General features: G+C 38.0%; 1 protein-coding gene across 1 annotated transcript in view; it reads left to right on the top strand.

The window, feature by feature from the left end:
• DNAH6 (dynein axonemal heavy chain 6) overlaps positions 1-27,205 on the top strand; it is a 248,121-nt gene that overhangs the window by 74,704 nt on the left and 146,212 nt on the right. Inside the window, exons 17-31 of the mRNA XM_019756389.3 lie at positions 1,348-1,461; positions 3,050-3,193; positions 7,762-7,974; positions 8,658-8,750; positions 10,471-10,590; positions 12,568-12,748; positions 14,701-14,797; positions 17,295-17,514; positions 18,340-18,504; positions 18,589-18,699; positions 20,057-20,182; positions 20,268-20,423; positions 20,714-20,875; positions 22,895-23,032; positions 25,660-25,827. Coding sequence (XP_019611948.3) covers positions 1,348-1,461; positions 3,050-3,193; positions 7,762-7,974; positions 8,658-8,750; positions 10,471-10,590; positions 12,568-12,748; positions 14,701-14,797; positions 17,295-17,514; positions 18,340-18,504; positions 18,589-18,699; positions 20,057-20,182; positions 20,268-20,423; positions 20,714-20,875; positions 22,895-23,032; positions 25,660-25,827 — 2,208 coding nt within the window. The remainder of the gene's footprint in view (positions 1-1,347; positions 1,462-3,049; positions 3,194-7,761; positions 7,975-8,657; positions 8,751-10,470; positions 10,591-12,567; positions 12,749-14,700; positions 14,798-17,294; positions 17,515-18,339; positions 18,505-18,588; positions 18,700-20,056; positions 20,183-20,267; positions 20,424-20,713; positions 20,876-22,894; positions 23,033-25,659; positions 25,828-27,205) is intronic.

Raw genomic sequence — 27,205 nt, 5'->3', positions numbered from 1 at the left:
GTCCCTTATGGGTAGTCCTTTATGGTTCTGTGTATTTCTGTAGCATCAGCTGTAATGTCTCCTCTTTCATTTCTGATTTTATTTATTTGAGTCTTCTTTCTTTTTTCTTAGTCCAGCTAAAGGTTTGTCATTTGTGTTTATCTTTTTGAAAAACAAGCCCTTAGTTTCATTGCTCTTTTCTATTGTTTTTCTGGTCTCTATTTCTCTTGTTTCCATTCTGATCTTTGTTATTTCCTACCTTCTGCTAACTTTGGGTTTAATTTGTTCTTCTTTTTCTAGTTCCCTGATGTGCAAAGATGAGTTATTTATGATATTTCTATTTCTTAATGTCTGTATTTATCACTGTAAACTTTCTTCTCAGAACTGCTTTTGCAGTATCCCATAGGTTTTGGTGTACTATGTTTTCATGTTCATTTGCTTCAAAATATTTTTTGATTTCTCCTGATTTCCTCTTTGACCCACTAGTTGTTCAGGAGTGTGTTGTTTAATTTCCATATGCTTGGAATTTTCTGGCTTGCTTCATTGATTTCTAGTTTCAGGTAACTGTGGTTGGAAAAGATACATGGTATGATTTTAGCCTTCTTAAATTTTCTAATATTTGTTTTGTGGCCCATCACATGATATATCCTTGGGAATGTTCTGTGTATATTTGAAAACAACGTGTATTCTGCTGCCGTTGGATGAAATATTCAAAGGCCTAGCTTATCACAGAGCTCACAATTTCTGTGCAACCAACCCCCTGGAGGTTCCTCCACCTCCAAGCCTAACCAGTCTTAACACACTTCATGAAAACAACTTCTTCAGATTTTCCCTCAACCTCTCTCTCTATAGGGTTCATATACAGCACATGGGGTTAGAAAGAGGTAATAAACCAGGCTGTCGTCTCCATGTTAAATCTCCCCACTTCCCCCCACCCCTCCTACCAGCTATGCACAAACATCTTTTTTCTCATCTATCTAAGTATATAAACCCTAAAGGAAATGAGTGCATCTGAAGACTCATCTGTTTTCAAAAAAAAAAGGCCAGGCATATATAAGCATGTATGATCCAACTTGAGGAAAAATGCTCATGGTACTCTTGTAATATTTATGTTTTTGGAGAATATGTAAGTTCTAAGGAAATATAAAGAGTTATATTTTGTCACTCAAATGGAAATTTGAATTTACATAGGTTTTGTGATTTTTTTTTTTCATTTGTTCCTCTTTCTCCTTCTCTTTCCCCATTTAGGATTCTCCCCACCCCCATATTCTGCTTAGTCCCTGTATTAAGAATTACTAATAGAAAAATAATATAAGGTCTTTATATCTGAAAAATAAATAGTGCATTTTGTTTATTGCATTTATAAAGGTAGAAGTGTCCACATTTGAAACTTTGGAAGAAGTTAGTGCTGAATTAAAGCTTAAACAATTGCTCTGGGATTCTTTATCTGAATGGGATCAACTCCATCAAGAATGGTTACAGGTAAAAACACAAAACAAAAAACTCAATTCTTAAATTATTGTTGTATTAGTTAAACTTACAATCCTAATAATGTGAATTATAATTTTTTAAAAATCTGGCATATTTTTAATTTCAATAAAATACACAATGCTATAATTCTATGGGAATTTTTATCCATTTGTTTAGTGAAATGCACAGAGATCTTTTTGTCACTAAAACCATAGAGCAGAATGTGTTATTGGTAAGGCAGGCTTCTTGGGTCCTCCACTTAAGAAGGCTAAATGAAGGATGCACCAAAGGATTTCATTTAACTGCTTTGTGAGTTTTGAACACAGTGTCATCATGATACACTACCCCCAAGTGTTCTTGAGGGTTGTAGGTTTTTACTTGTGATCTATACACTTTAGATTTCTGCTAGCTTAGATTTTTATTCTTGTTGTCCTTTAAAAAAATAAGGAAGCCTTTTTGTTGACCATGATAGAATAGAATCAGAGTAATGAGATCTAGGATCTTCCCTTGAGATCTCAATAATAAATTATCTTTATTAGGGAGCCAAGTCCTACAGAGTTTGGTTTCTCAGGTCTACCTTTATATTCAGATCTTTACAAGGGTCAGCCCTGTAGGAGGCAGAACAGATGACCATCCATACTTTCAAGTGTGATAGGGACATGTTAGAAATACCATCAACTTCAGCAATACTGTTTTATACTTGCTCGCTCATCCTACCTATGCTGATACCTATAATTAAAACTCACATGTCTGGGTTAAACAACAATAATACAGGAAATGGTTCCCAGATAATGTTTTAGCTGCTGGGGACAAAGTCCAAACCCTCACAGAGCTTACCTTTTTGTGGAGAAAACAGAAAACAAACAAACATATACCAAAACAGCAGAGACTTTTAAGAGCACTTGTGTAACTCAGTTATCCACTTATCTCAGAAGTAGAAAATGCGCCTGAGAAATAAAGAAGAAACAGAGAGTTTTCTGATTATCACCATGGGTTAGAACAGAGACTTCCAAAATGGGATGAATTTACCATAGGAAATGCACAAAAAGACCCACTGGGGTCAGAAAGAAAATGTTGAATCTGGAAAAAAAAAAAAAAAGAAGAAGAAGAAGAATGAAGGTTTACAATTTTTCTATTGCCTTCAGTCCATATGACCATCTGACATGTCAATATATGGGTAACCTTATATGATTATATAACTGAGAAATATGTTTATAGATACATGCATATTTGGGGGTACATCTTTAAATCATTTATACTAAAGGTATACATAATCAAATAATAAGAGGATACTAGATGAGACATTTCTAATTAGCAAGAGTAAAAAATAGCTATTTTTCTCCTTACAAGGTTTGCCCCTCCGGAATAAATTATAGGAATTGCAATACTGCATTTGGTGATGTATGAGACAAGGACATGAAAGGAATAAACAAGTGATGCCTGATATACTATTGGCAATCTTAATAAGTAAAGCCATTTCCAGAAGTATTGAGTTGACTTGATTAGCAATTTAACTACTGGAAAATCTGAGTAAAGTAAAAAAAATTTTATTATTTCGAGCTTGGCTTTTATCATGTCTTTTTATCTCTAATTTTTATAGTCCAAATTTGATTGCCTGGATCCAGAAGCCCTGAACAGTCAAGTGTCTAAATACGCCAAATTTGTGACTCAATTGGAAAAAGGCCTGCCACCCAACAGTGTAGTACCCCAGCTGAAAACTAAGGTGGAAAAAATGAAAGAAATGGTAAGTTTGATAAAAATTATTTCAAAAACTCCAGGTCAATCAGTTCCTGTTTGATGCTAATTAAACCAAAGTCAGGGATTGTTCCCTGTTTAAAATAGTCAGCTTTGCAGAGTGAGAAGAAAGAGACAAATTCAATTTTTTGCAGAGGCACAGACAGCATCCCTGCCTTCAACTGGCCAGTTCATGCAGCTCAATACCTTGGTTAGAAGGTATATTCAAAGTAAGTTTCCCAAGTGGTAGGGGAACTAGTGCAGGAGTGGGTTGTATTTTGTTTCCCCGAAAATAAGACCTAGCCGGACAATCAGCTCTAATGCACCTTTAGAGCAAAAATTAATATAAGACCCAGTATATTATATTATATTATATTATATTATATTATATTATATTATATTATATTATATTATATTATATTATATTATATTATATTATATTATTACATTATATAAGACCTGGTCTTATATTATAGTAAAATGAGACCGGGTCTTATATTAATTTTTGCTCCAAAAGATGCATTAGAGCTGATTGTCCGGCGAGGTCTTATTTTGGGGGAAATATGGTAGATATGCCAAGATAGCAATCCATTCAGCCTACAGACAGCCAGATGAGACTAGAGCAGACTTGTCTATTTACACTACTGCACCAAACAAATATGCCATTTTGCAGACATGCCATGATGCGAGCAAGGTTGGGAAGCCTGGCAGTAGGTGTGCAGGGCTGGCTCTTTGAAACCCATCACTGCTAAACCAGCACTTGAAATGGGAAGGGAAAGGAAAATGATTTTATCCTTCTAAGCGCTTTTATATTTTTTAAAAGAGATAAAGGACTAAAAGAAGACGTGGGTAGGAAAAAGTAAGCAAAGCTTTAGGCTCAATGAGAAGCAAATGTACCCCCTTGAAAATACTGTTTTTGAATTTCTTTCCCCTTTAGCTTTACAATATCTAGTCGAAACACTTTTCAAAAGTTATTTACACCAGCTTCTTTCTTCTTTATTGCCTTTAGTGTAGTTATATCACACAACTGTAAAGAAATTAATTTGTCACAGTCTGCATTCCACCTTTCGTTTCTTTAAAATCCTGGTTGATTTTTTTTTAACTTGTATACAGAAAAAGTCACTTTTTGTGGTGTACAGTTGTATGGGATTTTACAAATGGGTAGAGTCATGTATCCAACACAACAGTGCCGTACAAAATAGTTCCATCACCCCCAAATTCCCTTATGCTGTTTCTTTGCAGTCAGCTCCACCCTCCTTCCCAATCCCAGGGCAACCACTGACCTGTTTTCTGTCCCTGCAGTGTTTTTCTCTTACAGAATATGATATAAATGGAATAATACAATAGGGAGCCTTTTGGGTCTGACATTGTTTACTTAGAAAAATGCATATAATATTACCCAGAATACATAACATACTTTTATAACTAAAAAATAAAAAGACAACCCTTTAAAATAGGCAAAGGATTTAAAAAGACATTTCTCCAAAGAAGATAACATGAAAAGATGCCAAACATCATTAGTCATCAGGAAAATACAAATTAAAGGCACAATAAGATACCACTTCACACTCACATGGATGACTAAGACAGGTTATATAACAAGTGTTGGCAAGGATGTGGAGACATTGGAACCCTCATGTTTCTGGTGAGATTATAAGGTGATACAGCCTCTTTGGAAAACAGTTTGGAAGGTTCTCATATGTTACAGTTACCATATTACCAAGGTATTCCACTCCTAGGTATACACTTAAGAGAATTGAAAACATATGTTCACACAAAACCTAGTATATGAATGTTCATAACAGCATTATTCATAACAGCTAAAAGTGGGAAATACCCGAATGTCCATCAACTAATGAATGAGTAAACAAAATGTGACATATCTATACAATGGACTATTATTTAGCAATAACAATGAATAAACTACTGATATATGCTATGACATAGAGGAACCTTGAAAACATTATACTAAGTGAAAGAAGCCAGTCACAAAAAGACTACATAGCATATGATGTCATTGAAATGAAATGTCTAGGATAGAGAAATCCATAGAGAGAAAATAGATTCGTGGTTATCAGGCATTGTGGAGGAGAAATGGATAATGACAGTTAATGGGTGTGAGGTTTCCTTTTGGGGTAATGTAAATTAAATAGTGGTGATAGCTGTGCAACTCTGTGAATTGGAATATTTTTTTGAGAAAAGATTCCTCGGTGTTGTTACATGAAGCAATAGTTCATTAATTTGTATTGCTAAGTAGTACTCCATTGTATAGATTACCACAGTTTATTTATCCATTCACCTGTTAAAGGGCATTTGGATGTGTCCAGTCTTACAGTGATTATTAACAAGCTGCTATAAACATTCATGTACATTTTTTATGGATTACCTTTTTAGTGTAGTATTTAAAAACTTTTTACCAAAACTAAAGGTCATACAGATTTTTCTCCTGTATGTTCTTCTAGAAGTTTTATAGTTTTGCTTTACATTATGGCATATGCTTCATTTTGAGTTATTTTTACATAAAATATGAGATAAGTATTAAGATTTACATTTTTACATATGGATTTCCTGTTGATCCAGCCCCATTATTTGAAAATACTGTGCTTTCTCCATTGAATTTCCTTTGCACCTTTGTCAAAAGTTAGCTGACTATATTTTTTAGTCTGTTTATGTACTCTCTATTCTGTTTTGTTGTTCTGTAAATCTATTCTTTCACCAATACCATACTGTCTTGATAACTATAGCTAGTAAATCTTGAAATCAGGTAGTATAAGTTCTCCAGTTTTGTCCTTTTTTACAGAGTTATTTTGTCTATTCTGATTCTCTACTTTTACATATAAATTTTAGAATTAGTTTATTAATATGTGCAAAAAATTGCTGGGATTGGGAGGTGGGCGGCAGTTGTTAAATCTGCAGACGAACTTGAAGAGAATTGACACCTTAACAGATTGAGTTTTCCAATCTAATACCACCATATCTCTCCATTTATTTAGGTCTTCTTTTATTTTTTTCATTAAAGTTTTGTAGTTTGCAGCGTACAAGTTCTGCACACATTTTGTTAGATTTATAACTAAGAATTTTTTTTAATGTTATCCTAAGTGATATTGTCTTTAATCGCAAGTTCTAATAGTTCATTGCTGGTATATAGGCATACTATTGAGCTTTATATATTGATCTTATATCTTGTGATCTTTGTAAGTTCACTTTTTAATTTTAGGAGCTTTTTGTACATTATTTGGAATTTTCTATGTAGAAATGTAGAAAATCATTTCATCTGTGAATAGAGATGGTTTTATTTCTGCTTTTACAATCTATAGGCCTTTTATTTTATTTTATTTTATTTTGTCTTATTGCACTGGACAGGCTTTCCAGTACAACATTGAATAGAAATGGGGAGACGGGACATCCTTGCCTTTTCCTGATTTTAGGGAGAAAGCATTCAGTCTCTTTTAAAATATGATGTTTTTTATAGATGTCTTATATTAAGATAAGGAAGTTTCATAGTTTCCTGAGAGTTTTAAAAACCATAGATAGATGTTGAAAATTATCAAATGATTTTATGCATCTATGATCATATGGCTTTTCCTCTTTAATTTATTAATACTCATATGGTGAATTACATCAATCAACTCAACTTTCATATGTTGAACCAGGCTTGAATTCCTGAGATGAACCTCACTTAGGTCATGATATATTTTTTATTTTATATTGCTGGGTTCAGTTTACTGATATTATTTGAGGATTTTGTGTGCCTCTGTTCATGAGGGACACTGACAAGAGACCAATGCCTTACATGAGAGTTTTTATTGCTCCCTTCTCTGACAGTAAGTCTTTTGTTCCAGAGTGAAGTTAAAAGAGATGGGTCGGTTAGAGTTACAGTAGTGCCTGCTGCTTCCTTCCCCTGCCAACACCATAAGATAGGCTTTCTTAGGAGTCACCTCAGTCTTCTCTATGAACACCTCTATATTTGTAGCCCCCAGATACTTCACACTCTCATGCTACCCTACATTAAGCGGATATCTATATCTATATATCTATATTTATCTCTCTCTCTCTCTCTCTCTACATATATATATATATATATATATATATATATATATATATATATATATATACATATATGTTTCAGGTGTACAAAACAACATAATGATTGGATCCCCCAAATCTACTACCCAACTGACATTGTACGTAGCTGTTACAATACCATTAACTATATCCCTACATTCAGTCTTATTCAATATATTATTAAAATTAAGCTGAGTCATTTTACTCACTTAAATGGCAACCCAAGGTATCTATCTTAGGTAATCAAATTCTCAGGTCCTGTTTCTTGCTGTGGACAAAACTGTGGATACCAATCCAGTCCCTCTTTAAATTTTGAGTTAGCTGGTTGCCCTGTAACTTGTTTCTGATAGTTTCAATACAAGTCATAAATTTGCAGTTTGTTCAAATTTTTCTTTGTTGTAAGAGTACCTATATAAGTGATGATCTTTCCCGATCGCTACATTCTCAAATTAAAACCTATATTTTTTTTTTAAGATACAAAGCATGGTACCTCTGAGAGTGTTTGTTTTCCAGCTTCCGGTTATCATTGACTTGAGGAACCCAAGTTTGAAGCCTAGACATTGGACATCTATTGAGCAAACAGTTGATGCCACCCTAGTTGACCTTGAAATTCCATTAACCTTAGAGAAGCTCTCCGAGTTGCATGTTTTTGACTTTGGCCAAGAAATTCAGGACATTTCTGGACAGGCTTCTGGAGAAGCTGCCTTAGAAACAATTCTTAAAAAGGTAAATCTGAAAAATATATATATTCTTAAGATCAAGGAATGTAGAGATTTTCACATCCCCAACTTGGGTTATCTGGATAGATTTTTCAACAGCGCAGCTTTCACCCTATCAATATCAGTTATCCTTCTGTTTTCTTATATTTATTATCATTATTATTATTATTCTCACCTCTGCAAATACCTTCTCTCTACTTAGCTTATAGCCCAACATGAACTTGATGGCAACAAAGTTTCAAATTTGCATGCTTATATAAAGAACTACATACCAAGGAAGATCTTTTCTACCAAAATCCATTATCTTTCAAACTACCAGAGAAGACTGTGTGAAATGCTTCAAAAGGCATTGTGAAGACCTCTCTACTTAGAATGATCTCTTTACCCTAAAAATTCACACGTACCTACAAATCACCTGTGTAAAAAGAATTTTTTCCTTTTAATTAAAGCATAAGTGATAGGAAATACACATTGAAGTATCACAAGTTATTCATATGTATTAATGTTAGTCAATAAAATTAAGCAAATAAGTATCATTTAACTGAGAAAAGGATTTTAAGAATTTTAAAGGAAGTAAGGAGGAAAGTGGGATTATGGAGTTTGCACTTATTTTATTCCACATGCATTTACTGAAAACCTAAACACAAATGAACTTAGATATCCTAAGAACTTGGTTCAATTACTTCTAAGGTGGAGGATTCTTGGAAAACAACGGAATTTGTCGTTCTCCCTCACCGTGACTCCAAAGACGTATTTATCCTCGGCGGCACAGACGACATACAGGTGGGTAATCGGGTTATTGAAAACTTATGTTTAGGATTTTGTTTGGAATGTAAAACTGAAAGCAACAAAGAGAAAAGACAAACAAACAAAGAAACAAAAACTCCCAGGCACACACAACAGTTTAGTAGTTACCAGAGAGTAAGGGGGGCAGGGTGTGGTAAAAGAGGGAAAAGGGGATCAAATGTATGGTGATAGAAGGAGAACTGACTCTGGGTGGTGAGCACACAATGCAATATATAGATGATGTATTATAGAATTGTACACACTAGAAACCTATATAATTGTACTAACCATTGTCATCCCAATAAATTTAATAAATATTTTTTTTAAAAAAAGAAAGAAAACGTACAGTAAAGGTTCTGGCCAGATGTAAATCTTTTATGGGAGATTATAATGAAGAAATGAAATATGAGACTAAGTAAATAAAAAAAATCTAATTGGGAGGCAAAATGTGAATGAATAATTTACATGAATGCTTGTACATGAAATATTTAGGAAAGCAATAGAAATGGCATGTATATGTAGTTATAATCCTGTAGTTGATAACTGTTGAGGAATTTAGAAGAGCAAAGAGATCATTTATGGCTGAAGTGATCAGAGAATCCTTCCTTGACCAGCTAAGACATGCTGGACCTTAAGGAGTAAATGGGATTTCATAGACATAGATAAGAATGAAGGGCATTTGAAACCATGTAAATGAGACAAAGAAACATGAATCACCATTCCAGCTTTATAGCACACTAAGAAGCTAAATTCATTCTAATTTTTTGAGATGAGGAGTAGATGGCCATGTTCTATGAACAACAAAAGAAAACAAATCTAACCCATGTGCTTGGGATGTTCTTAATGACTTAAAACCCAAAGACACATTAGTTTCGCAAAAGGATCTGGGTCTTTCGGCACAATTGAAAAAGCAGAGCCCTCGCCTCTTAGGGTGTTCCCAGGCCAGAACTGATGAAATGGCTTTGCCAGGTCTAGGCTGGAAGAGCAAGACCAGATGTCACTCTGGGCAGTGGATGGGAGAGCAGACCCAAGATGAAAGTCAGACAGTATAAGGTCAAATGATGCTAGACGATGGCGGGGGGGGGGGGGGGGGGGGGCGCGGGGTTCTGCTCTCAAGAAGCTTATAATTTAAATTGAGCAGTGGAAATCCATTAGATTAACAGATACATTTTTTTAAATGCATTATGTTCTGTGAGGGTTGCTATAGTATACGGGGGAGGAATAGGGGTGGGAGGTAAAGCAAAACTGTAATTATTCAGAGCGCGATATGAATGAGTTCGATTCCCCTCTTCATCAAGATAATTGAGGGAAAGTGATGTTTCATTGAATAGAAAAGACAGCTAATTTTGCAAGTTTTCAGTACTTTGAGAAATAAAGGCCACATGACCGAATGGTGTAAAAAAGGTACCAGATACCTGAAAGTAGGGGGAAGAGTTTTGAACCAAACAAAAACTTGTGCCATTAATAATTACAGAAACAGCCAAGATTTGGCAATGAAAAATCCCTTGGTGACATTTGAGAGAACGTGATAGTGGGTCGTAAGCTGCAGTAAAGGGGATAAGGAGGGGAAATGGATGGGGAGGAAATAATAGGTGGGGCTAAGCTATTTATTCAAGAACTTAGCTTTCAAGTGGACTCTTGGGATTAAATATTTGTAATTATCTTTGTGAGCACAAACATATGTTGTTGCATGTATTTTCATCTCCTTTCTTTAAAGGTCCTTCTTGATGACAGTACCATCAATATCGCAACCATTGCCTCGTCACGTTATGTTGGCCCACTGAAAACTCGAGTAGATGACTGGCAGAAACAACTTGCTTTATTTAATCAAACACTGGTGAGTAAGGATCATTTCAGTTCAGGGACTCAGAGAACTGGAGGGCCACCGGATCTTAGAAATCATTTGTTCAATCATTTAAGTATTATATAGTTTAGAGGTAAGATTTAATTGATGACATTTTAGTATGTTCAGAATGTAAGGAAAGTGCAAATATGTTGAGCTCTTTTTTACATAATTATACCATCACCCTTGTACTAGTCGTTATCACTGAAACAAAATACCACAAACTTAGTGGCATAAAGCAATATACATTTATCATCCCCCAGTGTCTATGGGTAAGGAGTTCAGGTGTGGCTTAACTGGGTCTCCTACTTAGGGCTTCATAAGGGTTCCGTCAAGATGTGGGCCAGGGCTGGGTTCTCATCAGAGGTTCAAGTAAGGAAGGATCCACTTTCAAGCTCACTCAGCTCAGGTTGTTGGCAGAAATTATTTCCTTGCAACTCTGGGACTAAGGCCTTTGATTTCTTACTGGCTGTCATCTGGAGGCCATCCTCAGCTCCTACATGTTGACCACAGTTGGTTTTTTCTTTCCTTGTGGAGTTCCCCTGACATGACAACTTGCTTCATCAATCTAGCAAGGAAGAGAAAGTGTCCTGGCAAGATGAATGTACACATAACTGTATATATCCTATTACCTTTGCCATATTCTACATGGCTGGAAGCCAGGACCCAACACCCGGGAGAGTATCACACAACGGTGTGACCACCAGATCTTGCAGGCCACCTGAAGAGTCTTGCACAGCAACCTCCTACTTACTGGAAAAAAACTCACTGTTGCTTGAAGTCTCCTTGGTAGCTTTCCTTGTGGCAAACACCTCCTTTTTATTTTATCCTACCTCGGATTATCCCATAGTAAAACAAAGAACCCACTTACACTGATCTCATTTTGTTCCCATCCAATCTCTTTCTTGGACTTCAGATTTTTAGCTTGATCTAATTATGTTTAGCTTTATTTATATTCTAATACGAAAAGTTACCTGTGAAATAACAGACACTAGTATGAAAAGACAATTTACTCCAATTTTGTTTCATAGAGATCTTTTTCAGGAGTCCACCCTCTTCAAGGAACACTTTCTAATCTGACCCCTGTCCAGCCTTCTGTATTGATGGCTGAGCCCTATGAAGGGACAGACTACAGATCCAAGTAAAGGACATGTTTTCATAGAGGATCCTTAAAAGAACCCAGAGCTGCATCGTGGGGACCCTCCAGAGAATTAACCATATAGAAAGTGTGAGACCTGAGATAAACCAGGGAGTAGCTGTAACATTAGGGCTTACATGTAACTCCCAAATCTATAGTGAGCAGTGAGAAAATCTTTCGTGGGTTTTGGGGCTACACATGCAATGACAGCAGGCACGGAGAAGGGCACGGTCTACACACTTCAGTTCTGACACTGCATTTCTGGTTTCTTTGAGGAATGGTGATTGTCTCTAAGAGGAGAAGCAATGAGTGATGTTCTTTTCCTCCCAGTCTTCTGTATTTGTCACATATTCTGTCACAAGCAGGTTTTACTTTTTTGATTAAAGAAAATGGATCATATTTCTTTTTGTAAAAAAGGGTAGGGAAGAATATACACATAATTGAAAAAAAAATTTTTGATAACCCTTTTCTATATTTAGAAATAGTCACTAACCTTACCACTTCCCAACATTTCAGATTTCTTTAAGTAAGTATCTTGTCCTCCCCACTTACCCCCCACTCCCAAAATGTCTCTTCTGGGCATTTAATCCTCTTTCTCTGGGTCCATTCTGGTTACCACACAATAGACTCATTATAACTCTACTCAGTAGAAAATGGGTTGAAATTAGGCTGAAGTGAGTCTTGGACCCTTTAAAGAGGTTTCATTTCAAAGGACCTGTGAGAAGTCCCCCAAAGGAAAAAGATACAGTGAGTCTCCATGTAATTATTTTTAATGCAACTAAATGTTTTCAATTTGGGGTTAGATATTGATAATGCCCATATTTTTCTCCTAGGAAGAGTGGCTGAACTGCCAGAGAAACTGGCTCTACCTAGAAAGTATATTTAATGCCCCGGATATTCAGAGGCAATTGCCTGCAGAGGCCAAGATGTTCCTCCAGGTGGATAAGTCATGGAAAGAGATCATGAGGAAGGTGAACCGGCTGCCTAATGCACTTCGAGCAGCTACTCAGCCAGGTATAAAACAAAAGTTTAAAAACAAGAAGACTTTACAATCATCTAAAATGCTTATCACCTATAAGAATCTAATAATATGAGGTACCTGGTTCAACCCCTGATTCTAGTCAGCACTGATGCCCAGGAGTATTTGTAGTACATTTTTTTAAATAAATTTTATTGGGGAATATTGGTGGACAGTGTGTTTCTCCAGGGCCCATCAGCTCCAAGTCATTGTCCTTCTATCTAGTTGTGGAGGGTGCAGCTCATTGGCCCATGTGGGAATCGAACTGACAACCCTGTTGTTCAAAGCTTGTGCTCTAACCAACTGAACCATCCAGCCACCCTGAGTACATTTGACACTCTTGCAATGTGAATCGAACACTGTTTATTATTATTATTATTACTATTATTAATTATTATTATTATCTCTCAGCTTAGTTCATAGTTTGGGCGCAGAAGAAATCTGCTTCTTTTTGCTGTCTTTTAAATTTGAGTATGCTGCCACAGAGTGTCAGTCATGCTTCCATTTCATAATTTTGACTGCAAGACATACAGTTATATTCCACTGACCCATTATGCTCAAGCTCGCACAGACTTAGAGCCATACAAATGTCCATACCTGATTTTTTAATTAATTCATTAAAACCAGTTAAAAATGTCACCAGTAATTGTAATTCTAATGTCAAGGTTGCAATGTGTTTTAATAAGTTTTGTTTCTAGGGATATAGTCTTTCCAGGGGCACATACGTAGTTCCTGAACTTTATGCTTTGCATTACAGCCTCAGCAAGCCTGCTTGTGGTTCTGTAAATGGCACCACATAACCTACCCTGGTGAATACCCCCAGCCAGCTTCCCTGCCAAGCAGAGGCAGCCTGTTGGCCTATCCTCTTTGCCCAAAGACTCTTACATAAAGTAGAAGCAGAAAGGAAAACACTATACGGTATGATAGAACTGAAAGCTTTAAAACTCCGGGGCTCCTAGAAGCTGCCCACATGTCTTGGCTCCTAGTCCCCTTCCAGCCAGCAGCTGCATCACTCCAATCTCTGCTTCTGTCATCACATCTTCTTCTCTGCCTCTGATCCCCCTGCCTCCCCTCTTACAATGACCCCTGTGATTACATTGGGCCCACTGGATGATCTCCCCATCCCATGATCCTTAACTTACTCACCCCTGCCAAGTTCCTTTTTCCACATAAACACATTCTCCGGCTCTGGGGGTCAGGACACGGACATCTCTGAGAGGATTTTGTTCTGCCTGGCCCATCCACATAATGTGTGTATTCAAACCTTTTGCTGTAAAAATATTAATGTGTTTGATTACAGAGTGCTGCCCCAGTTCCAACTAGACTTATTCTATAACTTTTGAAATTTAAAAAAAAATCTGATTTCTTAGGGATTTCAGATAAAGAAATGTAGACCTGTACATATCATTTCAGATTATGATAAAGCTGTGAAGAAAAACTAAGCAGAGTAAAGGGGCCAGAGAGTAGGTGGGGGCTGGTGTGTGTGTGTGTGTGTGAGAGAGAGAGAGAGAGAGAGAGAGACAGAGACAGAGAGACAGAGAGACAGATAGAGAGAGAGAGACAGACAGACAGAGAGAGGCCTTTTTGATAAAGTTGCTTTTGAGCAGAAACTGGTAGGAATGAGAGAATGAGATGTGCGTGTGCATCTAAGAAGACAACTATTTGGTTTGCACTCCCAGCCCCCTGAAAGGTGAGGGATGCCAGCTGAAAATGTTTCAATTTAAATACTTCTTCAACTATGGTAAATATTAAAATTAATATTAAAATTAATATTATTAAAAATAATAACATTCTTAACCAACCCCACAAATTTTAATTTATTAGACTGTTTTTATCAAATAAAACCAAAGCTTTAAAAATGTTAATATATTTTACTTCCACTTAAAATTATATTCTCTATTTATTTTAACAGGATTTTACAAACATCTTTTTTTTTTTCAATGAACAGGACTTCTGGAGACTTTTCAAAACAATAACGCACTACTTGACCAAATTCAGAAGTGTCTAGAGGCATATTTAGAATCAAAAAGAGTTATCTTTCCACGGTAAGTTTACAAAGCAACCTATGATATTTTTTAGTGGTTAAGACTATCCATTAATTGAAAAGGATATACTCCAAAACAAACTATAACCTCAAAACATTAGGGAATCAGAGAGGGAAACACAAAATAGATGCAATAATGGCAATCCAGCTAACATCTTGATTAGGGAGTATAACTCTCAAGGGGAGATACAATATTTCGTAAATGTTTAATTGGGTAACTACCCGAGGTGCTGGAAGGATCCTTGATGGCAGCATTTGGGTGTGTATATGTACGCCCGCATGTGTCTGTGTGTCCACAGGTCTGTATGTTTACAGATAGAGAGACCTCTGTTGCCTGAGCAGGTTTCTTTAGGTTACTTGGTGTCCTTCCTAAGAATGTCACTGTAGAAGTTGTCTGAGAGATCATTTCACAAATTCTAAATGAAATTGTTTTACTGACCTATGCATTCTAAAAACTTACCAAATGTTATGTACAGTACAGATGATGCAAGGGAGCTGGCCAATCTCTGCCCTAATGAAGTTCGTGGTTAACAGGTGGACAGTCATGCCAATAAACTGTTACGATACAATTATATGAGATCATAGTATGACTACCTGACGGTAGCAAAAACTCCTAACTTCAGTCCTTGGGGTGTATTGTATCGTAACTGGAGAACATTAGCAACGTGGTTCATCTATGATGGATTTTTCCTGTTAGCTTTTAAGCAAATGAGAGTTAAGTTGTGTCCTAGGACAAGCACTGAGGCAGCCAGGGTTAGTTAGATTCTTATCTGGGTTATTTGGTTGACAGAGGTCGTTGCTGAGTACCGGGACAGAGGATGTGTATACACAGGAAATGCAAGAGCAAGAAGATGTGATTGAGTTTTAACAGAAGTCATTGGGCTTTAAAGAATCTTACCAAAAATTTTTACACTAATCTTACTAACATGTCATTCATGGAAAAAGATGGGAGAGTTTGAGGTTTGGAATGTGCCTTTTGTCTATTTCACTCTTAAATCAGTGTTTCCCAACCTGGATCTTCCAAGGCCGAAGAAAATCTGTGCACTGCTTTTGATATTTAAAGAAACGAGCACAAATTTACCTGTGAAAATACTGAACACCAAAAAAGTCTCAGCTCTATTTTTCCCTTTTGTTTAGCATTACATCAATTAGGTCAGCAGTGTTTATTATGTCAGGAGGCTCTAGGAGGCATTGATTTCACTCTACAAGCCTTATGGAAACTTCCTATGAGCCATTGACAAGTTAGGTCCTGGAGACACAAAATGAGTACAATGCTGTCCCTGCTCTCACAGGGCTCATAGTCCAACCTTTATAGTTATCTGGTTCATTAGTTGAAAACAAGGCTTGGGGATTAATTAATTATGACTGTATGTGTTACTATGTTAAAGAAGCAGGATTGACAGAGTATAACAAAAAACATCTTTATTTGTAACTAATGACTGCCTCTGCATTCCTTGCTGGGGGCTAGTTTCTTCCTGCCCCTCTCGACAAAATCTTGATCGAGCCTCATGAATTTTCTGGTCATTCTCAGATAATAATACAAAAAAAACCTCTTGTCACCTTAACCCGATAAACGACCTGTAATGATCAAAACTCTGAATTTCCTTTAAAGCTAACACTTCCCCCTTCCCTGGCCCAACCCTGTGGCCGTGGTGATGAAAATGGGTGGCACTCAACCTTCCCCACTTCCTATTAGGTTTCTGAGGTCTTCACTTTGGAGCGGGAAAGGGGGGAGAGGCTAGGTGACAGGAGAAGCCTGACTTGGCTGCTACCCATCTGTCTCCCTCTCTCACATGTGAAGCCTGCCTTGGGCTCACTGGCTTGGGATTTCCTCCCACCCCAAGGGATCTCTCCTGGGCACCTTCCTTCACAGAAGTGAAGCATCTTCTTTGGTCAGGCCATTCTCCTTTGCCCTCATCCTGAGCATCCAAGTATACCCCTTCTCCAGTTCTTTTCCTAAGGTCTTCTTCATGCTTCCAAATGGCCCCTTTGGGCAGGATCTAAGAAAATACCATGCCAGGTCACACCAGTGTGGCCCACATGCATATATTCACAGAAGCAAATAAAGTCCCTGTAGCCACCCATCCATCTATCTAACAAATTATATACTAGATACCGCGTATGAATGAGGTACTAGACTAGATTCTAGGGAAAACAAAGTATATATCTTCACTGTAGAAGTTCAAAGTCAAGTAACAAAGACATGTGACCAAATCAGTGTTATAGCAAGACCTAGCATTTATTACAATCTTTATGAAAATATCTATCTTTTCTGTACCAGGCACTAATTCTAGATGTTAGAGATGCAGCCACACTAATCTTCATGACAGTTATGTTTAGAGACATGTGACGTTCCCCAGAAACCCAAGAAAAGTAGGCTTAGAGGTCCAGGAACTCAATGGATGGGGAAGAGATGTGGCCAAGGGATTTATCTTTTATGTCTATGTAAGGCTTTGCAACAATTTCAAGTTATATTTTAAGTATTTTTTTCAATCCAGATTTTACTTCTTGTCAAATGATGAACTTTTGGAGATTTTGGCCCAGACACGGAATCCCCAAGCTGTGCAGCCGCACTTGAGGAAATGCTTTGACTCCATTTCAAAGCTCGAATTTGCTTTCCTACTTCCTGCTGAAGGAAAAATTCCTACTATGGAGGGAGAGCCAGAAAAAGTTTATACTAATGATATTTTAGCAATGCTGTCACCAGAGGGAGAAAGGGTGAGGTGCTTTCTGTTTCTAATTCTTTAAGGTAAACTTGGTTCCTCTTCCAGAGTCGAGGTTTATTCATTGCCACTCTAAGCACTCAGCAAGTGCAGCGGCTACTGGTACTCTGTAGTTTCGGACTTAACCAAGATAAAATCCTTGCCCTCAAAGAGCGCTAGTGGAGACATAGTCAAACAAACACTTGAAAAGCACCACAGTAAATGCCAGAACAGGGGCATGTGCTCTGTCCTTGGGAACAGAGTGGAGAAGATGGAGCCACATCTTACTCAACTCTCCACAGAGACACAAGAGTGGACTGGTTCCGAGAGCCGTTCTCCTGCTACGCCCCCTGATTCACGTCCCAACCTTTAGCCTCATCTATAAAAGGGGAATTGGTAATAGTGCCTAATGAACAAGATGCTGAGGTTTTCAGGCGTTACTATATGTAAACTACTTATAACAGTACCCAGTGGGTGCTACAAACAAGTTGGTTGTCATTATTGGCATGTTATTGACCCATTAGTGTCGCTAGGGCACTGCACAGTAAACACCAAGTAAATGAATCCTTTAGGGGGACAAAGTGACCTCACAGAGGATTCTCTCTATCTCTGTCTCTCTCTCTCTCTCACACACACACACACACACACACACACACACACACACACACACACACACAGGCAGCCAAGGAGAATGGAGAGGAAACATGGTGGGAAGAGCATTCCATACATGGCAACTGTGCAGGGACATGCCCAGGATTTCAGTCTAGTCAGCGAATGGTGGTGTATCCATGGAACTGAAGGAGCCCACATACATTTTTACGATGCTTTGATTATCTTCTAGGTCAGCCTTGGGAAAGGCCTCAAAGCCCGAGGCAATGTGGAGGAATGGCTCGGTAAAGTGGAAGAAGCCATGTTCACGTCTTTGCGCCGCCTGTGCAAAGCGGCCATAGCTGACTATCAGGGGAAACCGCGGACAGAATGGGTGACAGCCGGCCACGCTTCTCAAGTAAATCCCACTCCTTAAGTTTGTGTCTCTAACTCCCTATTTGGTGACACGCGTCACACACTTAAAGAAGACGTTTCCATGCAGGTGGTCCTGACCATTTCTCAAATCATGTGGTGCCGTGACTTGACTGAGTGTTTGGAAAGCGACGGTAATCGTTTAGAAGCCCTGGAAGCTTTTGAAAAACTCAACTTTGAGGTGAGATGTTTTTAAAAAGGGTGACATTGAACATATTGCTGTACAAGATGTTCTCAGGGGTTTTTATTGGCATGGTTAATGCAAATTCACTTTCTCTAAAAATTGAGCGCTCTGACAAGACTTCCAAAGCTTTGAGGTTCTAACTGAAACCATTTATGTTCAAGTTTTCTTAGAAATATTACTTTGGTGTTTATGTAGTGTTGTATATGAATACTTATAAAAATGGGAAAAAACAATTCAAGAGGAAAATGTCAGGATTATAATGGTTTGCAACATTTAAGGAGAGATTGTATTTACTAGGTCCTGGATCTCTCTCACCGAAGTTTATTCAATCCAGGAAAGCGCAGGGTTTGTGCAATTTCTATTCTTCGGTTCAAGATGTGCTTTTCTACTATTTTAGAGACCCCTCAGGCAACTATCAATAAAACAATAAATAACTGAATGAATCTATATGCCATCCTACAAGAATTTTTAAGCTATAGTTGGGAACTGCCATTTTCCAGCTATGCCTAATCTTTAACTCCAAATTCAACTCTACTTCCAAGCAACATTGCATTTTTAAAGAATCACCTTTAAAACTGAAAGGTGTGGGGGGGGGGGGTCCTCAATAGAATTGAAGGTCCTCAACAGAATTTTGACTCAAAAAGCCCCAGAGAAGAGAAAAGACTCCCTAAGGAAAGTTCTGTTAACTTCTGTGTGGAGTGTTCCCTGATTGGGGTTGGCACTGAGTGAAAATTCAGCACAGCAGTTAAGGCCGTCAGGACTGAAAAGGGCCAACCGCACTTCTTTGAAAAAGATTTAACCTTTTCAGTTAGACTCTAGAACTCAATCTATCAAAAATGCTTTTATCTCATCAATCTTTGGCCTGCTTAAAATGCTCACATTTTCTGATTATCAAAGGAAACACTACCCCCCCAAAATGAGGCGTACTACTTTAATCTTATTTAATTTTTAGGAAGAACAGTGTTCTCTAGCGACATATGAGCACAGGCTTTCCTGAGGCATATGTCTACCCAAGTGTCATTTTTGCCACTTCATAACTGTGTGACTGCCATCAAGTTACTTACCCTCTCTGACCCTCAGTTTCCTCTAATGGAAAATGGGGTTAAAGATAGTATGTACTTCTTAGAAGTCTTATAGGAATTAAATAAGTTAAACTGTTGTTCTGTTTGGTCACAGAATTTTAGATTCTTAAAATTAGATAGTTTGGCAAATGCCTTCTCCAAATTTCATAGCAAAACTATATATATATTTATTTTTTTCAAAAATCAGTATATATATATATATATATATATATATATATATATATATATTGATTTTTGAAAATTCATTTATGATGATTTCTCTTTTATTTTAGAGGTTAAATGCCCTGGCTGCAACCGTTCGAGGCAGTCTTCCTAAATTACATAGAAACATCATAACAGCCTTAATTACTATCGATGTGCATGCAAGAGACATAGTCACCGAACTTGTTCAAGCCAAGGTACCTGTTTCATTTAAGTAAAGTCATATATTTCTTTGTGAAATCAGTGTATCCAATATGTGCATCACTGTTATCACTTCTGTAGGTAGAGGAAGTCGATTCCTTTGACTGGCAGAGACAACTGCGCTATTATTGGGATATAGACATAGATAATTGTGTGGCTCGAATGGCGCTCTCTCAGTACACTTACGGCTATGAATATTTGGGTGCATGCCCAAGATTAGTAATTACTCCTCTCACGGTAAGTTTCTGATCGCCTTGGTTAATGTTGACACAGGAGTGCTTTTTTTTAATCAGAATAGTCTGGAAAAGTTTCATATGATATTAACTCTTGAAAGGATTTACTATGAATATATCTTTGTGAAGCAGAGGTTTGCATTAATTAATTATGTGCCTGGATCTTTGAGTGTATCTCAATTGCTATAAAACCTGCATAGAAAATAATGACTCTCCTTCTATAGAAAGGAAAGGATTTAGAAATTTGTGGCGAGTCAATTCCCTTCAACAATGACAATGTATCAATTTCTTCAGGATCGCTGCTACTTGTGCCTCATGGGGGCTTTGCAGCTGGACCTGGGAGGTGCGCCCGCTGGTCCTGCTGGCACTGGGAAAACCGAGACTACCAAAGACCTAGCAAAAGCTCTTGCCATCCAGTGTGTGGTCTTCAACTGTTCTGATGGTTTGGACTATAAGGTACAGTCCCGGCATCTGAACACTCACATTAAGTGCTTTATGTGGTTTTCTGCACTTGCAACATGACATAACAAAAGAAGGAGAAAATGGGGTGATAGAAAGCAAGTGAAAACTGGTGGGCGAGGATGGTTAAAGTGGAATAAATAGCACAAAGGAGGAGAGTCAACAAACATAAGGTGGTCTGGGTGGTTAAGGTGTAGGAATCAAGGCCGGGGGAGGATTTGCCAAATGGTGGTAAAATTAAAAATCTATTCATGTCAGTAAGTAGAAAGAAGAGAGATGAAATACAAGATAAAACAGCAGGGAAATCTAGGAACAAGGAATAAGCTTACAGAAAGAGATGAGCGATTCAGAGAGTTGTATGTTGAAAATGAAACATGTAGGAGGTAAGAATTCATGGTAAGATTTGTCAATATAGCAGTTCTCAAATTTTTTGGTCAGAGACCCCCTTTACACTCTTAAAAATTATTGAGATCTCATAAGCTTTTATATATATATATATGTTACATCTGTTGATATTTACCATGTTAGAAATTAAAACTAATACATTTAAAATATTTATTTGTTTTAAAATAGTAATAAATCCATTACATGTTAGCATAAGCATATTTTCTGTGAAAAATAACTATTTTCCCAAACAAAACATTTAGTGAGAAGAGTGACGTTGATTTATATTTTTGAAAATCTCTAATATTTGGCATAATAGAAGACACCCAGTTCCTCATATCTGCTTTCTGCATTGAATCTATTGAGATATGTTATTTTGGTTGAAGTATTTGAATAAAATCTAGCCTCACACAGATATGTACTCAAAAAAAGAGCAATATTTCAATAACTTTCAGATAATTGTTGATATTCTTCTTTGACATTACACTAAAACTTGATAAGTAGCATTTTCTTGAAGATTATTTGCAATGTGGAAACTGAAACCACATCAATAACTTTTTCATACTTTGTAGTCCCATGAGAAAATGAGAGTGAAAAAGGCAAATAACATTTTAGTATTATTATGAAAATACTTCTACCTTGCAGACCCTCTGAAAGAAACTCTGGGACTCCAGATGACACTTTGAGAACTGCTATTTTAACATGTTAATTCCTAATTTGGAAAGTCACATCTCTTGAAGGGTCCATAGGATCCTCAGAAAAAGACTAAGTGAAACATGTGACAAGAGTAAGACTTCCCACTCTGCCACTCCCACCTCACCCATACCACTGGGAAAGTGGTAGCAGGAGCCTTCACAGCAGAAACAAGAGAAGGAACCTATTGCTTGCTTTAGTAACCACTTCGTGTTTAGTGACACTTGTTTCAGTAACTCTGTTGGTCACGGCTTTAGATGTCTTTTTTAGGAAAGATGTAGAGCCTCTCAGTAACAGGAAAGACATCGGTGAAATAATTAGTATGTGAAATAGCACCTCCCCAAAGTATATTTCTTGGAATGCTACTTCAAATACGCAGAACAACAACAACAACAAAAATCTGTACTATCCTCATTTCCCTTCTAGGTTTTCACATCTCAGGGTAGCATATTACATACTTTATAAAGCCCCACATTTATGAAATCTGTTTAGCTTTATTTAATTCAGCAAATCCTAAATGTATTTGACCATGGATGCCTTTTGGCCGCTAACACACAGAGCTAATATTGTCATTTTTCTAAAAGTTACACAAATACCTGTATAATGTCTAAATTTACAGTATTATCATTTAAATTGTCCAAGTAAATAGCAATTCTTTCATTCATAGAGTAAATCATACTTATTTTTCAGAAGCATCTCCAGAAATTAGTGTTTCCGGGACATGTTCTTTTAGAAAGAGACAAATCATTTAGAAAGAAACAAAAAGATATTTCCTCTAATAGAAAGGTGCTAACTTCTGATATAGCCCAATATTCACTTAAAACGTTTGCTTATTTGTACATACCACCTCTCTTTTTTAAAATATTTCAGCTGAAAATTTAACTTTTGAAGGAGTTCAGCTACGTAATATAAAGGTGAACAGTGTGATTTTGATTTCAGATGATGGGACGCTTCTTCAGCGGTCTGGCACAGTCAGGGGCTTGGTGCTGCTTTGATGAATTTAATCGAATTGACATAGAAGTTTTGTCCGTCATCGCACAGCAACTCATAACCATTAGGAATGCCAAAGCTGCGAAGGTAAGGCATCGGGCACTCGTCTATGGAGGCAGCATTTCTTCAGCTCGTAATTAACTTACAGCACATTGCATGGAAGGGCGATGCTAACTTTAGCCTGCCTCTTCCACGTTTCCGGTGTAACTGGTGAGCACTACAGCAACGTGACTTAGTTTGGGAGAATTAATTCCTCATCCAGGCAACACAGAGAAACAACCTTCTGTCAGACACTGTGCTGGGAGCTGGGGAACAGAGTTGGTGAAACTCAGTTCCTGCCCTCATGGAACCCTGTTCTTTTTCCCAGCCCTACACACACACACACACAGATGCACATACACCCTGTCCCTCTCTCCTCCATCTCCTGCTTTCTTCCTCACCTTTCTTGTTCTTGCCTTTGACATTTACTTCTCTGCTAGGTTTCTCTAATGCTGCCTTCCGGGCTCCACTGCCTTCAAGATGGCCCCCAAGTTCAGCCTAGCGCTGGTAGAAAAGATGGCAGAGGAGTGCTGGGGAATCTAGGAGGAGGTTGGCTCTCCAGAACTCACGGGACTGGAAAAGCCAAGGAGTGTAGAATCAGATGAAGATACGAATGTGGCCCAGCCCCACCATTAAAAAAAAAAATCAGCCCCTGTCCTCCTTAGGATCATTCTTAAGGGTTCATCCTGACATAGCAAGGGGGGGCCTCTGGATCCAGCTCTTGCTCTAGGGGCAGGGATGATTCTCATTTGAAGGTGCCCTACTAAAGAGTTGTTAAATATTTTGATTATCACCTCTGCAGAAAAGCAAATTATAGAACAAGTAAAAAGAAAGCAGAAATTGGACTTTAATGAGCTGCTAAACTGTACAAATCATTGTACTTTACACTGATTTTATCTTCACCCTAAACCTATGTGAAGTAGGTGGCATTTTCCCCAAGTTACTTATAGGTGAAAAGGATTCAAAGAAATTTAAAAATATTTCTGGGAACACCATACAACCAAGATACACACCTAAATCCATGTAACCCTAAATGTCTGCATTCCTTTCACTACACACCATCCTGCTTCCCAGATCCTCGGGGAAAGGTGCGGGGGGAGGCTGTATTAAAAGCAGGGACCTCCAGATATAGCATAACTTGTGAGTCATTATCACTTTGATGAGCAATTAGCTGAGAGCCAAGTATGGGGGGAAGGGAGAAAGGACCAAAGGGAATGGAGGAAGGATTGAAGCCTTGCCAACTGGAGAGCAACCATGTAAAGCAAAAGAAAGGTAGGAGTACATCTGAGACTAACTAAGCCTCATCCTCACTTTTGCTAGTGGCCAGAAGAGATAGTTGGAGTGAAATACATCCCCTGGATTAGATGAAGAAACCAAAGCACAGAAATGTACAGGTTTGAATAGCACAAACAGCAATTTAGTGGCAGCAGGATTGGTCTCCAGTTGTACCATCCAGCATTTTCTCCTCCAGGCTATATGACACATCTCTCAGCGGCATCCTGGTCATCCCCTGCATTCTTCATATCTGTTCCTTCATCCAATGCCCAGCTAGAAACCTGAAACTCATCTTGGATTTTTCCCATTACCATCAACTCCAGAATCTAAGCCGTCACCAAGTCCATTTAATTTTATCTGCTAGATGCCTCTTGTCCCCAATGATAACTCCATAATTCTGACTCTTGTCATCTCCCCAATAACGATTCCTTACTAGACCTCCTGTCTGTTGTTTGTCCAACCTCTCCATTGCCAAATTTGACGCTATCACTCTGCTCATAGTTCTTCTCTGCTTCCCCTGGCCCATGGGACAAAATCTAAATTCCTTAGCCTAGCATGCAAGATCCTTGATGCTTAGGCCCCGGCTTCCTTACACATTCCTCCTAGAACTTTATCCTTTACCAGAGTGAATAGCTGGTCATTTCCCAAACATGCAATACAATTTCTTGTTCCTGCCCCCTTCAACTGGAATAGCTGCCCCTATTTATATACGTGAAATGTCCTTCTTTGTTCTTCAGGTCTCAAGCAGGCTTTCCCACTCTTCTTATGGCTTTGCTCCCTCTGGGCTTTGCACACACCTCCCCTATAGCACCTGTTGCACAGCATGGTCATGGTTTCCAGGTCTGACTCCACACAACAAACCCAGGAGCTTCTCCAGGGCTCAGGAATGAGTCTCCTTCACCTCTCTAAACCCATTGCCTCACCTGCAACAGATGCTCAACAAGTGTTTGCTGTTCAATAAAAGTGAAGGGGTAATTCCAGTGACAATAACAGTGGGGACTCAACCACCCAAGGACTAAGATCACATTAGAATTTTGGGGGGAACACCAGAGAGTGGGGGTAAAGAAGGTTTAGTGGCCATGAAGTCGAAGCTGAATTGAGGAGACTCAGCAAAAGATGTTGCCTAGAAGATTGCAGGACTGGGCCAGGCAGGAGAGACAAATTGGGCAAGGCAGGGGCAGGGAGACAGAGAGCAGGAAACACTGAGCCCAGAGAAGGTTGAGAGTGAGTGGGTAGGACAGAATCAGGAGAGAAATGGTTCCTGTTGGCCAACAGCTGGAATCAGTAGTCATTGCATGAATGCTCCATTACACAAGTATTGACTCCGGAAATAATTATGTAAAAGAATTTACAAATGTCTGGATAACTGTTAACTCATACTTTCTCATTCCTTTAAACAGCTCTCTAGATTCATTTTTGAGGGCCGGGAAATAAAGCTGGTTATGACTTGTGCAGCCTTCATCACAATGAATCCTGGATATGCAGGCAGAACTGAATTGCCAGATAATTTGAAAGCCCTGTTTAGACCCTTTGCAATGATGGTTCCAAATTATGCCTTGATTGCGGAGGTGAGTTTCACATTATAAAGCAGGAAAAATTTAAGCTGGTCTGTTTTATTTACCATTTGATTCTATTGAACTAGAAAGTTTCCTTTATAAATGCACACCAGCAAAGGTTATACATTATTGTTTGCTCATAAGAGTAGATATGATCACTATCAGGTAGAATGTTTGATATATCGTTATGTAGAATGTTGTGTGTGTGTGTGTGTGTGTGTGTGTGTGTGTGTGTGTGTGCTATATCTCTAATTCCCAGAATGGTATCTGGAATATAGTAGGTCCTTAAAACAATCAATGAATTTAATTAAGCAGTTCATTGGGTTTACCAGTTCATCCAGGAATTAAAATGTCTGGAATCATTCTAAAACTACTTATCACTCACACTTCTCTCTGTGCATTATTTTTTATTAGAGTCAAAGGATGTTGAGTAACCGCAATGCTAACCACTATGATAGAGGGTGCGGATTGGTTTGTAAGTCTGTATCAGCTTAGTCAAAAATAGTAATCATTAATAAATTATTTATATTGTATTTGTTCTTTCTGTGTCTCTCTAGGAATCTTTCTGTTTAAACTGTTTGTTTTTTTTCTTCATACTAGCTAAGGACCAATGCAATTTTTCTTGGTACTTTTTACTGAGGTATAATTTATATACAGTACTAACGTGCAGGGACCATAGGAGTACAACCCAAGGGATTCTTACACAAGGATCCACCTGTGTGACCATCAAGGCCACAATATAGGACATTTTCAGGACTCCAGAAGGTCCCTTGTGCTCAGCACTTAACATTTCTTAACAAGGAGCACTACTCCTTTAGGAATGGAATTTCCCAGAAAGCACAAATTACTCCTGTGGCTAGTAATTCCTTTGATAACAGCTAATTTAAAATATTCCTTTGGATGAAGTAAAAGTGTTTACCTAAGAATGGACTAAACCATGCCAAATCCTGTCATTAGAAAATTTACAACTTTTATTAGTATAATGTTTACAGCATCTTGTGGGACCCCCAGTGCCTCCTGTGGGCATGGTGGGGTGGCAGGCAGTTAAGGCAGGTGGCTTCTTCACTCTAGCCCCTCTGGGGACAGGGACAATAAATGACTTGCTCATTGTCCAAAGCTGGTAGGAAGAAAACCACGTTTAGGACTCAGTGCAACGTTGTGTTCACATCTCATCCTTCATCCTATTGTTATATTATTCAGTAATTAATTGGAGAAATTGAAAAATCCAGGCTGGTGAGTGCTATTCCTATGTTACAGATTGATTGGATCAGGGTCTGTCATCAGTAAATATTTTTTAATAATCTGCAGTGTGCAGAGTTCTGTGCTAGTAAGTAGTGACAGCAATCAACAGAACAGACATTAGTAAGAAATCTCTAAAAAAAAAAAAAAA

This window comes from Rhinolophus sinicus, chromosome 2 (genome assembly GCF_057876585.1).
Source record: "Rhinolophus sinicus isolate RSI-liver-muscle chromosome 2, RSI-T2T, whole genome shotgun sequence".
Taxonomy (NCBI): Eukaryota; Metazoa; Chordata; class Mammalia; order Chiroptera; family Rhinolophidae; genus Rhinolophus; species Rhinolophus sinicus.
Note: the sequence above shows the minus strand (reverse complement) of the source record. Positions and strands in the feature narration are given on the sequence as shown.